Source organism: Nerophis lumbriciformis, linkage group LG18 (genome assembly GCF_033978685.3).
Source record: "Nerophis lumbriciformis linkage group LG18, RoL_Nlum_v2.1, whole genome shotgun sequence".
Lineage (NCBI taxonomy): Eukaryota > Metazoa > Chordata > Actinopteri > Syngnathiformes > Syngnathidae > Nerophis > Nerophis lumbriciformis.
Window position 1 is genome coordinate 27,708,987 of NC_084565.2, and position 16,014 is coordinate 27,725,000.

Below are 16,014 nucleotides of genomic sequence, written 5' to 3' on the forward strand. Positions count from 1 at the left end.
TTGCAAAAAATATTTTTCACCCAATTAGGTGAAATTAGATAATCTCCCACGGCACACCAGACTGGTGGTTTCAAAACACTGATTTAAGGTATTTCACTTATCAGTTGATAGTGTGTTTTGTGTGTTAATTCAGATTTGGTCATGAACTCGGCTCAAGGTTTCGCCCTTCTCTCCGTCACCAAAGTGCTTTACTCACATGGAGTTCAGTTGAATGTTCATTGATGCAACAGATAGCTGCTATTGTGAACTGCTTCCATACATACTGTAAATTAGAGATGTCCGATAATGGCTTTTTTTGCCGATATCCGATATTGTCCAACTCTTAATTACCGATTCCGATATCAACCGATACGATATATACAGTCGTGGAATTAACACATTATGATGCCTAATTTTGTTGTGATGCCCCGCTGGATGCATTAAACAATGTAACAAAGTTTTCCAAAATAAATCAACTCAAGTTATGGAAAAAAAATGCCAACATGGCACTGCCGTATTTATTATTGAAGTCACAAAGTGCATTATTTTTTTTAACATGCCTCAAAACAGCAGCTTGGAATTTGGGACATGCTCTCCCTGAAAGAGCATGAGGAGGTTGAGATGGGCGGGGTGTATATTGTAGCGTCCAGGAAGAGTTAGTGCTGCAAGGGGTTCTAGGTATTTGTTCTGTTGTGTTGATGTTGTGTTACGGTGCGGATGTTCTCCCGAAATGTGTTTGTCATTCTTGTTTGGTGTGGGTTCACAGTGTGGTGCATATTTGTAACAGTTTTAAAGTTGTTTATACGGCCACCCTCAGTGTGACCTGTATGGCTGTTGACCAAGTATGCTTCGCATTCACTTGTGTGTGTGAAAAGCCGTAGATATTATGTGATTGGGCCGGCACGCAAAGGCAGTGCCTTTAAGGTTTATTGGCGCTCTGTACTTCTCCCTACGTCCGTGCACCACTCCGTACAGCGTTTTACTTCTTGAAACCGATACCGATAATTTCTGATATCACATTTTAAAGCATTTATCGGCCGATATTATCGGACATCTCTACTGTAAATACAACTGACTTCTTACCAATCCTATCTTTTCCTCTGAGATATTTTGAGACGATTTCGATGTGGGTCAGAGCTGTATAAAGGGTGTGCGTTTGTGTGTTTATTTGTGTGTCAGAAAGAAGGTGACCTCTAAAGACAGCCTTGAGACAGCAGTGATGATGGGAGGACTGAAAGCGACACAAACCGAGGGACAACAATCCCCTTCACTGACACGCTACAAGCTGCCGTGGATATTTGGGCCGGCGAGAGAAAAGCCATGAAGTGCAACTGACGGAGACGGAGCATCAACAACCCGACATATGGGTCTGAGGCAACAGGGACAGAGAAGGGGACACATCTGGACAGGGATTAGGACTAAAGGCTAAAGAGGCTCAAAAAGAGGAGGAGACAGGATAGGTTTAGGGATGTTAAGAGGAAGTGCGGAGGCGTATTTGTGGCGCCGCCTATGCGTTGAGGTCCAAATGTTTTGGAAGGCATGCAAGCACACACACGTCATAAAGAGGTCTTCCAGTTTTTGCAAATGGTCAAAGACTAAATAAATAATTAGTCGATGGCAACAGCCATGTTTCTATAACAAATCTTAAAGGGGAACATTATCACCAGACCTATGTAAGCGTCAATATATACCTTGATGTTGCAGAAAAAAGACCATATATTTTTTTAACCGATTTCCGAACTCTAAATGGGTGAATTTTGGCGAATTAAACGCCTTTCTATTATTCGCTCTCGGAGCGATGACGTCACAACGTGACGTCACATAGGGAAGCAATCCGCCATTTTCTCAAACACAGAGTCAAATCAGCTCTGTTATTTTCCGTTTTTTCGACTGTTTTCCGTACCTTGGAGACATCATACCTCGTCGGTGTGTTGTCGGAGGGTGTAACAACACGAACAGGGACGGATTCAAGTTGCACCAGTGGCCCAAAGATGCGAAAGTGGCAAGAAATTGGACGTTTGTTCCGCACACTTTACCGACGAAAGCTATGCTACGACAGAGGTGGCAAGAATGTGTGGATATCCTGCGACACTCAAAGCAGATGCATTTCCAACGATAAAGTCAAAGAAATCTGCCGCCAGACCCCCATTGAATCTGCCGGAGTGTGTGAGCAATTCAGGGACAAAGGACCTCGGTAGCACGGCAAGCAATGGCGGCAGTTTGTTCCCGCAGACGAGCGAGCTAAACCCCCTGGATGTCTTGGCTCACACTGTCCCTTATGCCACCGAAGATGATCAAGAGAAGAATATCAACCCTAGCTTCCCTGGCCTGCTGACATGAGGGTATGTCTACAGAATATATTAATTGGTGAAAATTGGGCTGTCTGCACTCTCAAAGTGCATGTTGTTGCCAAATGTATTTCATATGCTGTAAACCTAGTTCATAGTTGTTAGTTTCCTTTAATGCCAAACAAACACATACCAATCGTTGGTTAGAAGGCGATCGCCGAATTCGTCCTCGCTTTCTCCCGGGTCGCTGGCTGTCGTGTCGTTTTCGTCGGTTTCGCTTGCATACGGTTCAAACCGATATGGCTCAATAGCTTCAGTTTCTTCTTCAATTTCGTTTTCGCTACCTGCCTCCACACTACAACCACCCGTTTCAATACATTTGTAATTTGTTGAATTGCTTAAGCCGCTGAAATCCGAGTCTGAATCCGAGCTAATGTCGCTATAGCTTGCTGTTCTATGCGCCATGTTTGTTTGTGTTGGCATCACTATGTGACGTCACAGAAAAATGGACGGGTGTATATAACGATGGTTAAAATCAGGCACTTTGAAGCTTTTTTTAGGGATATTGCGTGATGGGTAAAATTTTGAAAAAAACTTTGAAAAATAAAATAAGCCACTGGGAACTGATTTTTAGTGGTTTTAACCCTTCTAAAATTGTGATAATGTTCCCCTTTAAAGTTAAAGTACCAATGATTGTCACACACACACACGAGGTGTGGCGAAATTATCCTCTGCATTTGACCCATCACCCTTGATCACCCCCTGGGAGGTGAGGGGAGCAGTGAGCAGCAGCGGTGGCCGAGCCCGGGAATAATTTTTGGTGATTTAAACCCCAATTCCAACCCTTGATGCTGAGTGCCAAGCAGGGAGGTAACGGGTCCCATTTTTATAGTCTTTGGTAGGGCTGGGCGATATATCGCGGGTTTGTCTCTGTGCGATATAGAAAATGACTATATCGTGATATCGAGTATACGTTCTCACGCAGTTGCTTTTAGCTGCGGGCATTAACCTACATGCTCTACTCGCTCTTTCCTGTCTCTCCTTCTCACAGACAGCAAGCGCACCTTCTTACACACGTCACATACTGTCACGTCATACGTCAAGTACGTATACGCCCTCTCCCAGCAGAGAGGTAGCAGCATGGCTAACGCTAGCTGTGATGCTAGAGGTACTACGAGAGAAAGAAGGTGCGAATCTGGTAACAAATGAAGGAATAATTAATTCCCGAGAAAAGCAGCACAGGGTCCATCGTCTGGCGGTGGTTTGGCTTCAAGTGGGAATATGTCGAACAGACAACCGTAATTTGTCAAGTGTGGGGCAAAAGCGTTGCTGTAAAAAGTAGCATTACTGCTGTAACAAACAGTTCAGTGTGTTACTAAGGAGGAGGAGTTTTGTCCCTCCAGAGTTGTTGCCGTATGGCTGTGACGTAGGGTGTGTGTGATTGTGGAAGGAGGTGTGTGATGTTGACATTAAAGAAGCGGTGGCTACCGAACCTGCTCTAATGTCTCCCGTTTATTATTTTATTAGATAAGTACACTGTATAGGCGAACCCAGGACACTCGGCTACACTGCTAATATGTAGCATCATTTGAAAAGTCACCCGCTAGACAAGGAAGAGGGCTTACTCCGCACGTCAACATCTCCGTTCGGTGCCACATGTCCACACCATCAAAATGCAGAGGCAAACATTTCCACATCAACACCGTATGAAAAAAATAGTGATTTTTTTTAGTTGTGATTTCCTTCTCTGCATGAAAGTTTAAAAGTAGCATATATTAATGCAGTATGAAGAAGAATGTTTTAATGTAGACACATAGAATCATCATACTGCTGTGATTATAGGCATCAAGTGTTCATTCAAGGCTAAGGCAAAAATATCGGGATATATATCGTGTATCGCGATATGGCCTTAAAATATCGCGATATTAAAAAATCGCCCAGCCCTAGTCTTTGGTATGACTCGGCCGGGGTTTGAACTCACGACCTACCGATCGTGATATGATTTGGGTGGAAGTTGAAAAAATGTGTTTAAGGATTGGTTTGTTTATGAAGCTTGATGTGGTTTCTGTTATTTTGACAGTCATGATTTAATTATAGTACTCGGTAAAAGGTTTATTTTTAAGGCCAAAAACAGATATTCACTTAGTATTACTCTCTTTAAAACATTTATTCAGTATTTTTTAACTTTAGAAAGTTATACGGTTGAAACCGATAATGATGCCAAAAAACATTAAAAAAAGATGGGAAGTCCTCAAATGCTTATTTTAAAATGTCATTTTGTCTACAGATTATATGCAATCTGTTGTTGTGTTTCCTAATTTGAGTGTACATAAATGAAGGTGTGCGTTGCTGAGTCCGACCTGGACATAATCTGGACTGTACATAAATGCTTATTTTGAAAATGTAATTTTGTTTATAGATTATATGCAATCTGTTGTAGGAACCAGAATATTAATAACAGAAAGAAACAACCCTTTTGTGTGAATGAGTGTAAATGAGGGAGGGAGGTTGTTTGGGTTGGTGCACTGATTGTAAGTGTAACTTGTGTTTTTTATGTTGATTTAATAAAAAAAATAAAAAAAAATAAATAAATAAAATAAAATAAAATAATAATTAGTCGATGGCAACAGCCATGTTTTTATAACACATCTTAAAGTGAAAGTACCACTGATAGTCACACACACACTAGGTGTGGCGAAATTATCCTCTGCCTTTGACCTATCACCCTTGATCAACCCCTAGGAAGTGAGGGGAGCAGTGAGCAGCAGCGGTGGATGCGCCCAGGAAGCATTTTTGGTGATTTAACCCCCAATTCCAACCCTTGATGCTGAGTGCCAAGCAGGGAGGTAACGGGTCCCATTTTTATAGTCTTTGGTATGACTCGGCCGAGGTTTGCACTCACGACCTGCCGATCGTGATATGATCTTTCAGTTTGAAGGTTAGCGGTCAAAACATTTCTCCAGAGAGTTTTTTAAATTTTGTTTACGTTTTTTTATAAAATTATTTTTGATTGCAACGTTGATATAAACCACACTGCAAAAACTGAAATCTAAGTAAGGGAGATATTTGCTTATTTTCTGTCTGATAAGATAATTCTTCTCACTAAGCAGATTTTATGTTCGAGTGTTTTACTTGTTTTAAGGGTTTTGGTCCTAAATGATATCAGTAAGATATTACAGCTTGTTGCTGAGACTTGATGACCTATATTGAGTAAAACATGCTTGAAACTAGAATATCAACTGATGCAAAGCTGTGTCATCAACACTCACAAGTATAAAACTACTTCTTTAGAGTAATAATTTCTTACTTCAAGCATGAAAAAAAAAATCATGATGCCGAGCGCATATCATTATGTCAAGATAATGGCACTAGCATTTACTTAATTTAAGAATATTTTTTAACGAATTGAGCAAAAAGGTCCAAAAATAAAAATTCTACCAAGAAAAGTGCACTTGTTATTCGTGAGAATATACTTGTTTTAAGGTATTTTTGGGTCCATTGAGGTTAGTTACTTTTACTTGTTTTGGAAAGTCTTGACAAACTGAATTTTCTTGTTCTATTGGCAGATAATTTTGCTTAGTTCAAATAAAATACCCCTAATTTTTGTATATTTTTTTTCTTGTTTTTTGAACACTGACTTTTTGCAGTGCAGACCTGGGCATTTTTTTTTTGACTCGGGGGTGCGCCTCAAAGAGTGGCATCACATCACAGTAGCTCCTTTGACTTCCTTCATTTTAAGTATTTTTCTCCACTTTTCTTGCTTTTTTTCTGATCATTTCTGTTTTCCATCAACCACTAATTATGGTTCTTGGGCGCTTTTGTGTGTTTTTTGTTACTTTTCTTTTCTTTTCGGGACGTTTTTTTGTGTTTGGCTTTGATCAGTTGAGCAGCAGGCCCTTTTTGAACAATTTCCCTTGTGGATCAATAAAGTTTGTCTAAATTTTGAGAAAAAAATGTGTCTGGGGGCCCGGTATATCTGATTTCTAGGAACACTAATACAAAACCTCACAATAATGTCTGATTGAGTTGAAAAAAAACGGGATGGAATTTTAATTTTTTTTACTGAACGAGAATGTACATGTAAATAAAGAATGTGGGATTTACAATATTAACTATTAAGGATAAAACACTGAATATTGACAACATATGAACGTCACACCCCCTCTCGATCGACATATTTTACAATCAAGCGAAACGCAACAAAAATGCAACACAGCGAAATATGAACGCGAAGGGTAAAAAAAACCCACCTACAATCTGACATATCTGATTTATCACTAAGTTTTAGAACTTTGTTGTGAAAATCTCCTTCTGCATCTGTCCCTGACACCCGCATTTCAGGCTACAAACACTCTGTGGAAACGCTCCCCACCCAAACTGATTGGTGCCTCGTCTGAGCTGCTGTGACTTACATTACCATAGTAACTAGTACATCATGCTTGATTGTGTGAGAAATTTAAAGTCTATGGGACTTATGGGGTAAAATAAAAGCACCACTACGTAAACACCCTAAGCTAAAACTACAGAGTGTGCTCGATTGTGTGAGAAATTTCAAGACAGTCGGACTTATGGGGTATAATAAAGGCACCACTATGTAGTGTATTTGTCAACAACAAAAAAATAGCCTGGGCAACTCAGTAGAGGTACATGTGTTGACTAATGTTCAGCCTTTTGTTTGCAGAGCTCCGGGAGTAGAAGAGTTAGATTACAAACAAACACGACATAGTTCTTACTTGAAAGAATCCCGGGGGCATGGGTCCTCCCGGCATGCCGTCATTAGGTGGCATGTTGCCCATCACTGGACTTGGGGCGGCAGCCGCACTCTGGAGAAAACACACAGGAAGCACGGGTTAAGCCACTGGGACAAAAACAAGTCTTTGAAGGACAGATAACAACAAACAGTACAGTGGTACTTCAGCTTAATAGTTCCCAAACTTATAGCTAGAGATCGACACAACCCTCAGAAAGTGAGGTTGAAGATGCCGTGATCAAATTTTTGAAAAAGCTCCAGGGAGCCACGAGGGCGGCGCTAAAGAGCCGTGTTGCCGACCAACGACCTAGGCCAGGGGTCTGCAACCTGCGGCTCTAGATCTTTAGTGCTGCCCTACTGGCTCCCTGGAGCTTTTTCAAAAATGTATGAAAATAGATAATGATGGGCGGAAAAATATATTTTTGTTTTAATAGGGTTTCTGTCGGAGGACAACATGACATAATCCTCCCTAATTGTTAGAAATCCTACTGTTTATATTAAACATGATTCTCTGGTGAGAGTTTTGTCCTCATTTTGGCGGTCCTTGAACTCACCGTAGTTTGTTTACATGTATAACTTTCTTCAACATGCCAGAGAAATACATATTTTATGCCACTCCTTCTTTGTCTCATTTTGTCCACCAAACGTTTTATACTGTGCGTGAATTCACAAAGATGAGCTTTGTTGATGTTATTGACTTGTTGGAGTGTTTATCAAGCATATTTGGTCGCTGCATGACTGCAAGCTAATCAATGCTAACATGCTATTTAGGCTGGCTTTATGTACATATTGCATCATTATGCCCCACTTGTAGGTATATTTGAGCTCATTTAATTTCCTATGTCCTCTGTGTATTTAATTTTTATCTGCATTTCTCATGACGTATTATCTGTATGTAATAATGGCTGCATTTCTGATAGTTGTTTGTGTGCCATGTTGTTCCAGACCTCAGCAAACGTTACCCAGCTTGCATAGATTCTAATAAATTCCTTAGAAGAAGACAGCCCGCCATTTCCTTTAACGTGGACACACACATCTATACCTTTGGCCATTCCAAGACAGTCATTTAGAGCAGTGGTTCTCAACCTTTTTTCAGTGATGTACCCCCTGTGAATTTTTTTTTAATTCAAGTACCCCCTAATAAGAGCAAAGCATTTTTGGTTGAAAAAAAGAGATAAAGAAGTAAAATACAGCACTATGTCATCAGTTTCTGATTTATTAAATTGTATAACAGTGCAAAATATTGCTCATTTGTAGTGGTCTTTCTTGAACTATTTGGAAAAAAAGATATAAAAATAACTAAAAACTTGTTGAAAAATAAACAAGTGATTCAATTATAAATAAATATTTCTACACATAGAAGTAATCATCAACTTAAAGTGCCCTCTTTGGGGATGGTAATAGAGATCCATCTGGATTCATGAACTTAATTCTAAACATTTCTTCACAAAAAAATAAATCTTTAACATCAATATTTATGGAACATGTCCACAAAAATTTAGCTGTCAACACTGAACATTGTTGTATTTCTTTTCACAGTTCTTTTTGACAGACATTTTAGTGAGGGTTAAACCATCATGGCATGGGGGAAACTCTGGGTTCATGGTAATGAATAGAATAGCCTACTTGATTTGATGTTCAGTTTATCAACTTACATTCATATTTTGTTGAAGTATTATTCAATAAATATATTTATAAAGGATTTTTGAATTGTTGCTATTTTTAGAATATTTAAAAAAAATCTCACGTACCCCTTGGCATACCTTCAAGTACCCCCAGGGGTACGCGTACCCCCATTTGAGAACCACTGATTTAGAGTTATCTCACCCTCTGAGAAGGTTTACTAATGTTTTCCAATGTTGTAAAAATAAAAGTAGGCTAATATAGCTAATATAGACACTAAAATCATATGTTGTCTTCATTATAACACTTGTATAAGACTATTAAAGCATACTTGCCAACCCTCCCGAAATTCAGCGCCTCTCCCGAAAACCTCCCGGGACAAATTTTCTCCCGAAAATCTCCCGAAATTCAGGCGGACTCAGGTCCATAATAACAAATATTTTATTTGAGTATTAACCCACAATTTAAACAGCATACCTGCCCAATCACGTTATAACTGTAGAATGATGGAGGGCGAGTTCTTGGTTTCTTATGTGGGTTTATTGTTAGGCAGTTTCATTAACGTCCTCCAAGCGCGACAACAACAGCAGTCACGTTTTTTCGTCTACCGTAAAGCAGTTCGTCTGCCGTAAACAGCAATGTTGTGACACTCTTAAACAGGACAATACTGCCATCTAGTGCATTTGATGAAAGCACTTTTGTGCGTGCCACACAGCAATGCATGATCAGAGAGGGTGTTCAGCATGGTTTCAAAAATAGTGACAGAGAATAGAACAAGGATGGACAATTCAACCCTTAACTCAACAATGAGTAGATGAGTGTTATGTGTGTGTATATGTGTAAATAAATGAACACTGAAATTCAAGTATTTATTTTATATATATATATATATATAGCTAGAATTCACTGAACGTCAAGTATTTCTTATATATATATATATATATATATATATATATATATATATATATATATATATATATGAAATACTTGACTTGGTGAATTCTAGCTGTAAATATACTCCTCCCCTTTTAGCCACGCCCCTGTCCCACCCCGACCACGCCCACCCTCCCCCTCCCCCCACCTCCCGAAATCGGAGGTCTCAAGGTTGGCAAGTATGATTAAAGTAATTTTGATAGTAGGCTAATATAACTAATACATCATGTGTTGACTTCATTATATCACTTATAGAAGGCTTTTTCATTTTTTGCGGCTCCAAACCGATTTTTTTTAATTTTTTTTTAGACCAAAATGGCTCTTTCAACATTTTGGGTTGCCGACCCCTGACCTCGGCTTACTTACCATCATTGTAACTTTTAGAAACGTCTGAAAGTTTCATTATTATTATTATTATTTTCCATCTCTATGGGCGTTGTCGTCTTTGGCTTATTTGGATTGGGTCTGACTGTCCTGTTCGGTAAGTCTTCCTCAAGTTTGTTTTGGACCCGTGAAGACGTCCAAAGCAGCAATAACAGAAATTGTTATTTTTTTGGCCAAAGAACCGATACAAGACTATGGTTTGACGGAATTGATGCTCTCCTGCCAAAACGCCAACTGCCCCGCACCCCCGCCTCCCGCTAACCTCAACCTGGCCCTATTAAACACTTATTTGCTAGCGGTTAGCAGCTAACACTGAAGAAAGGAGGCTGCCTAAAAAAACACAGCACACACAGCAGAGAGCACGATGGAGAACAAGTAATGTTTGTGGAGACATTTTAGCTCGCCGATATAAGGATCGGGACTTGGTTTAAAAGGTCCATTATTTGGATTAGATTTACATTGTGTGCGCGCCTGCAGTGCACAAGGCTCCACACTACACAGGTGAAGCGGTAGCAAGCGGCAGCAGAGGCAGAAGCAAAAGGCCTCCCGTCTCCTAGTTGCCATGACAACTCCGACCTCAGCTCCTGCACTCCAGTGCCCATTAAAACCCTCAGGCCGTCAATCAACAGCATGGCCGGGGTAGCGCAGGGAAAGCCAATGAGCTCAATGAGAATGGCGAGGAGAAAGAAAACGGACTCCATTGTCTCCGTTCTCTCTGTGCGTACAAACAAAACATCATTCTGTAACGCCTTCCTGTCTTTAAAACACCTTTTGCTCGGATTTTTAAATAGTCATCCTGCTTTAGCATAAAAAAAATTAAAAAATCAAAGCTTCTGTCATATCACAAAAGTGAGTACACAGCATCCGTTTTTAGGAATATTTTTTACTGGTAGAGCATCAAAAACTGGTTATGACCATCAAAATACAATTTTGACATTATGAGAGCCCTCTCGACACAACGTAACACTCACATAGTCCCCTTTAGACGTTTTAAAATCCAATATATAGTACCGTATTTTTCGGACTATAAGTCACAGTTTTTTTTCACAGTTTGGCCGGGCTCCAGTGCGACTTATATGTTTTTTTCCTTCTTTATTATGCATTTTCGGCAGGTGCGACTTATACTCCGAAAAATACGTACTTTTGGATTGTTTTGTGTCATGTTTGTGTGTCCTCTCAATTACTCTGTTGATTGCTGTTCTGGATGTTGCTGGGCCGGGTTTGGCTTTGGAATTGGAATAGTATTATTATGGTGATATTGTGTATTAAAAAAAAAAAGAAAAATACAATAATAAGTCATGGTATACTATACCGTACCATAGCATACCATACCGTACCATGGCATACTGTACAATGGCATATCATACCGTACCATGGCATACGATACCGTACCGTGGCATACTACACCATACCATGGCATAGCATACCGTACCATAGCATACCATACCGTACTATGGCATACCATATCATACCATGGCATACCATATGGTACTATGGCATACCCATCCGTACCAGGGCATACCACACCGTACCATGGCATACCCTACCGTACCATGGCATACCATACCGTACCATGGCATACCACACCGTACCATGGCATACCACACCGTACCATGGCTTAGCATACCATCCCATGGCATACCATACCGTAACATGGCATACCATACAGTACTATGGCATACCCTACCGTACCATGGCATACCGTACCATGGCATACCACACCGTACCATGGCATACCGTATCATGGCATACCATACCGTACCATGGTATACCATACCATACCATAGCATACCATACCGTACCATGGCATACTGTACCATGGCATACCATACCATACCGTACCATGGCATAGCATACCGTACCATGGCATACCATATCGTACTATAACATACCATACCGTACCATGGCATACCATGCAGTACTATGGCATACCATACCGTACCATGGCATACTCTACCGTACCATGGCATACCACACCGTACCATGGCATACCATACCATACCGTACCATGGCATAGCATACCGTACCATGGCATACCATATCGTACTATAACATACCATACCGTACCATGGCATACCATGCGGTACTATGGCATACCATACCGTACCATGGCATACTCTACCGTACCATGGCATACCACACCGTACCATGGCATACCATACCGTACCAAGACGTACCAAAACCGTACCATGGCATACCATAGCATACCATACCACACCAAAGTACGCTGCAATTCCCACCCTAACTTTTAACCCTTTTGACTAGGATTTGTATAGAGTTCCCACTCAAGCTAATGTGAGTGATTGAGCACAGATGAAGATACATGCCAACTTAAACTCCATTATGGTTAAATGTGGCAAAAACGGGGAATATTTAATGCTTGCCGCTCTCCTTCGGCCCTCTGGTTGTGATGCTCTTCAGCTCTGTGGCAAAGAGGCTGCATGGCTGGATGGCCCTCAGACAGTGAATGGGCCTCTCTATCTGTGCAGGGATCAGAGCGCCGCTTCCAGGGCGTCATGGATCTGCTGTTATCTGACTCCAGACAAGCATGGCAGACATACTACTACTACTACCTGCTGGCCACAATAACACTGCTGCTGGTTAAGTGAGTGTCGGCCTGTGACAGATCAGGTACCAATGGCATGGCTACAAGCCTTAGATGCCCCCTGCTGTGCATAAGGGACTTTTTAATCAACAGTACAATAAACACTCACTACTTCATGGAGGACAGCTTTGCAAAATTATATCGCAGGCTTTGCTACACATCTTATTATTTTTTATTTTTTTGCAAATAACCTAACCTAGCAGGATGTTGCTGTTATAATGTGAGTGTATTATTAGCACTGTAGCAGCTAGTTGCTAAAGTTTGGGTTCTCCTGTCCCACTGCTTAATGTTATGTTTAAAATAAGCTAAAATGAACATCATCAGATTATTGAATTTATATTTTAATTACAATTAAATACGAATAAATACATAATGATTAAAATATTCAACATCATTTACTGATACATTACATAAAAAATAATACTTTGGGAAAAAATGCTAAAATGAACATTATCAGATTATTTAATTTGTATTTTAATTACAATTAAATACAAATTAAATACATAATGATTAAAATGATCAACATAATTTACTGATGCATTACATAAAAAATAATACTTTGGAAAAAATGCTAAAATGAACATCAGATTATTGAATTCATATTTTAATTACAATTAAATACAAATTAAATACATAATGGTTAAAATAATCAACATAATTTATTGATACATTACATAAAAAATAATACTTTGAGAAACATGCTAAAATTAACATTCTCAAATTATTTAATTCGTATTTTAATTACAACTAAATATATAATGTTTAAAATAATCAACATAGTTTGTTGATACATTACATAAAAAATAATACTTTGGAAAAAATGCTAAAATGAACATTATCAGATTATTTAATTCATATTTTAATTACAATTAAATACAAATTAAATACCCAATGATTAAAATAATCAACATAATTTATTGATGCATTACATTAAAAAACATAATTTGGGAAAAAATGCTAAAAAGAACATTATCAGATTATTTAATTCGTATTGTAATTACAATTTGGTTGAAATATTGTATTTCCAAAAAATGTCAATCATGTCAACTTACTGTACATTTTTGAAGTAAAACAGGGATTGATGGAACGAGTGCTGTGTACACACACACACACAGACACACACACACACACACACACACACACACACACACACACACACACACACACACACACACACACACACACACACACTTACACCTATTTATTGGCAATGTGGGTAGTTAATGACCAAAGGTTGCCGATGGCCTGCTGCTCGCCCTGGTGACCCTTTCCAACACAGGTCCCCCCTGCCGGCACTGCTCTTTAATTACACACCGACACACAAACACACACCAACGTGACCCGCGTCACCACTCCACTCGCCCGGCACGTGCCCTTTCGCTCCATCATTAGGCCCCGCCATGTCGGCTGGGACGCCACGAGATTGCAGAGTACACACACTTTAAATGAAACGCGCATTTGCAACTGCACGCCTAATTGAGGATCATTAACGCCGCTAATTAAGGAAATGCTCGGAGGCTGGAGACAATAAGTTGTGATGTAAGCCTCCATTCATGGCAGTTGTTAGCAACCGTTGCTGTACATTGTCTCTACCCCGCAAAGGACATAACTCCTCGGGGGTGAAAAACATCACGCGGGGGGCCTTTAAATCAAAGAGCGGGGCCGCATTTCATCCGCCGCTGACATCCACTAATCATAAAGAGGGGAGCGCTGTGAGGAAAGAAGGCAATGCATGGAAAAGCAAAAAAGATGGAACATGTTGCACCGACAGATAAACAACAAGTAATAGCTGAGCTTCTGCCTACTGCTTTTCAATCACCTCAATGCAGTGTTGTAACGATACCAATATTTTCGTACCGGTACTAAAACTATTTTGATACTTTTCGGTACTTTTCTAAATAAAGGGCACCACAAAAAAATTGCTTTATTTTAACAAAAAATCTTAGGGTACATTAAACATATGTTTCTTATTGCAGTTAAGTCCTTAAATAAAATAGTGAACATACTAGACAACTTGTTTTTTAGTAGTAAGTAAACAAACAAAGACTCCTAATTAGTGTGCTGACATATGCAGTAACATGTTGTGTCATTTTCCATTCTATTATTTTGTCAACATTATTAAGGACAAGCGGTAGAAAAGGAATTATTAATCTACTCGTTCATTTACTGTTAATATCTGCTTACTTTCTCTTTTAACATGTTCTATCTACACTTCTGTTAAAATGTAATAATCACTTATTCTTCTGTTGTTTGGATAATTTATATTAGTTTTGGATGATACCACAAATTTGGGTATCAATCCGATACCAAGTCGTTACAGGATCATACATTGGTCATATTCAAAGTCCTCATGTGTCCAGGGACATATTTACTGAGTTTATAAACATAATGTAATTTTTTTTTAAACGAAACAAGATGTTGTGATGTCAAAAAATATCAACGTAATCATAGTAGTATCGACTAGATACGCTCCTGTACTTGGTATCATTACAGTGGACGTCAGGTGTTGATCCACCCAAGGCGTTTGTTTACATTTTGACGCCGGTGAGCTACGGTGTGTAGTGAAACATGTTTAGCTATTCCTCGTCCTGCAGGGATGATACTTGTAAGAAACTCACTTTATTTGTTGCCATGGAGACCAGGATTAGTGATTTAGAAGTAGCTAAAACACTGCAGACTGGGGCTAGACTTTAGCCGCTAGTCTTAAAGCACCTCTTCCTAAGGGCGTTTCAGTGTTATAACTTCACCTTTATCATTAGTTTTTAAGCCAAAATGCATCCGTTCTCCCTTTTCTGTCTACACACTGTGTCTGCTTGTAAGTACTCTGTGATTGTGCGCTGCCGAACATGCTCCTCTGCTCGTAAAACCAGCAATGTCACGCGGGCGCGCGGGACCTGTACGCTTCAGAAGTGGTATAGTACCAAAAATGATTCATTAGTATCACGGTACTATACTAATACCGGTACATCGTACAACCCTACCTCAATGTAACTTGCCAAACATGTCCTGGACAAAAATAAAACCTTTCCCATTACATGTAACTAAATAATACATCACATTCTCTGGAAAGCAGCAGAATGTGAGGAAAAGCTGGCGCCAGTAAAAATATGGCGATTGACAGTAAAAACACCAGGAATGCATTTAGCGACTCCTTTAACCTGACAATAAATTACACACACACGCACGTGCACAGACTGCCAAACATGCACATATATCGTCGGCGGAAACGTATATGACCCTTCAAACAATGACATTTAGCGAGCAATAGCGAGTGACATTTACATGTTTAATGTTGATTTGCTGAGCGCCACGTTTATATGCTGCCTTCCCGCAGCCTTTTATGTGCCCAAAGATGACTGGAAAATCACATTTGTTGGAAGTGTCTCTTCATTTGTCAGAATATTGCCATGTCTTTTGTCGTGAGGGGGGGAACAAGTCTTAATATGTGGGCT

The 16,014-nt window shown here is 39.7% G+C and overlaps 1 protein-coding gene across 2 annotated transcripts in view; it reads right to left on the reverse strand.

Moving 5' to 3' along the window:
• ssbp4 (single stranded DNA binding protein 4) overlaps nt 1–16,014 on the reverse strand; it is a 272,956-nt gene that overhangs the window by 71,248 nt on the left and 185,694 nt on the right. For both annotated transcript variants that reach the window (XM_061977938.1, XM_061977939.1), the window contains exon 5: nt 7,001–7,090. In XM_061977938.1, the coding sequence (XP_061833922.1) occupies nt 7,001–7,090 (90 nt within the window). The remainder of the gene's footprint in view (nt 1–7,000; nt 7,091–16,014) is intronic.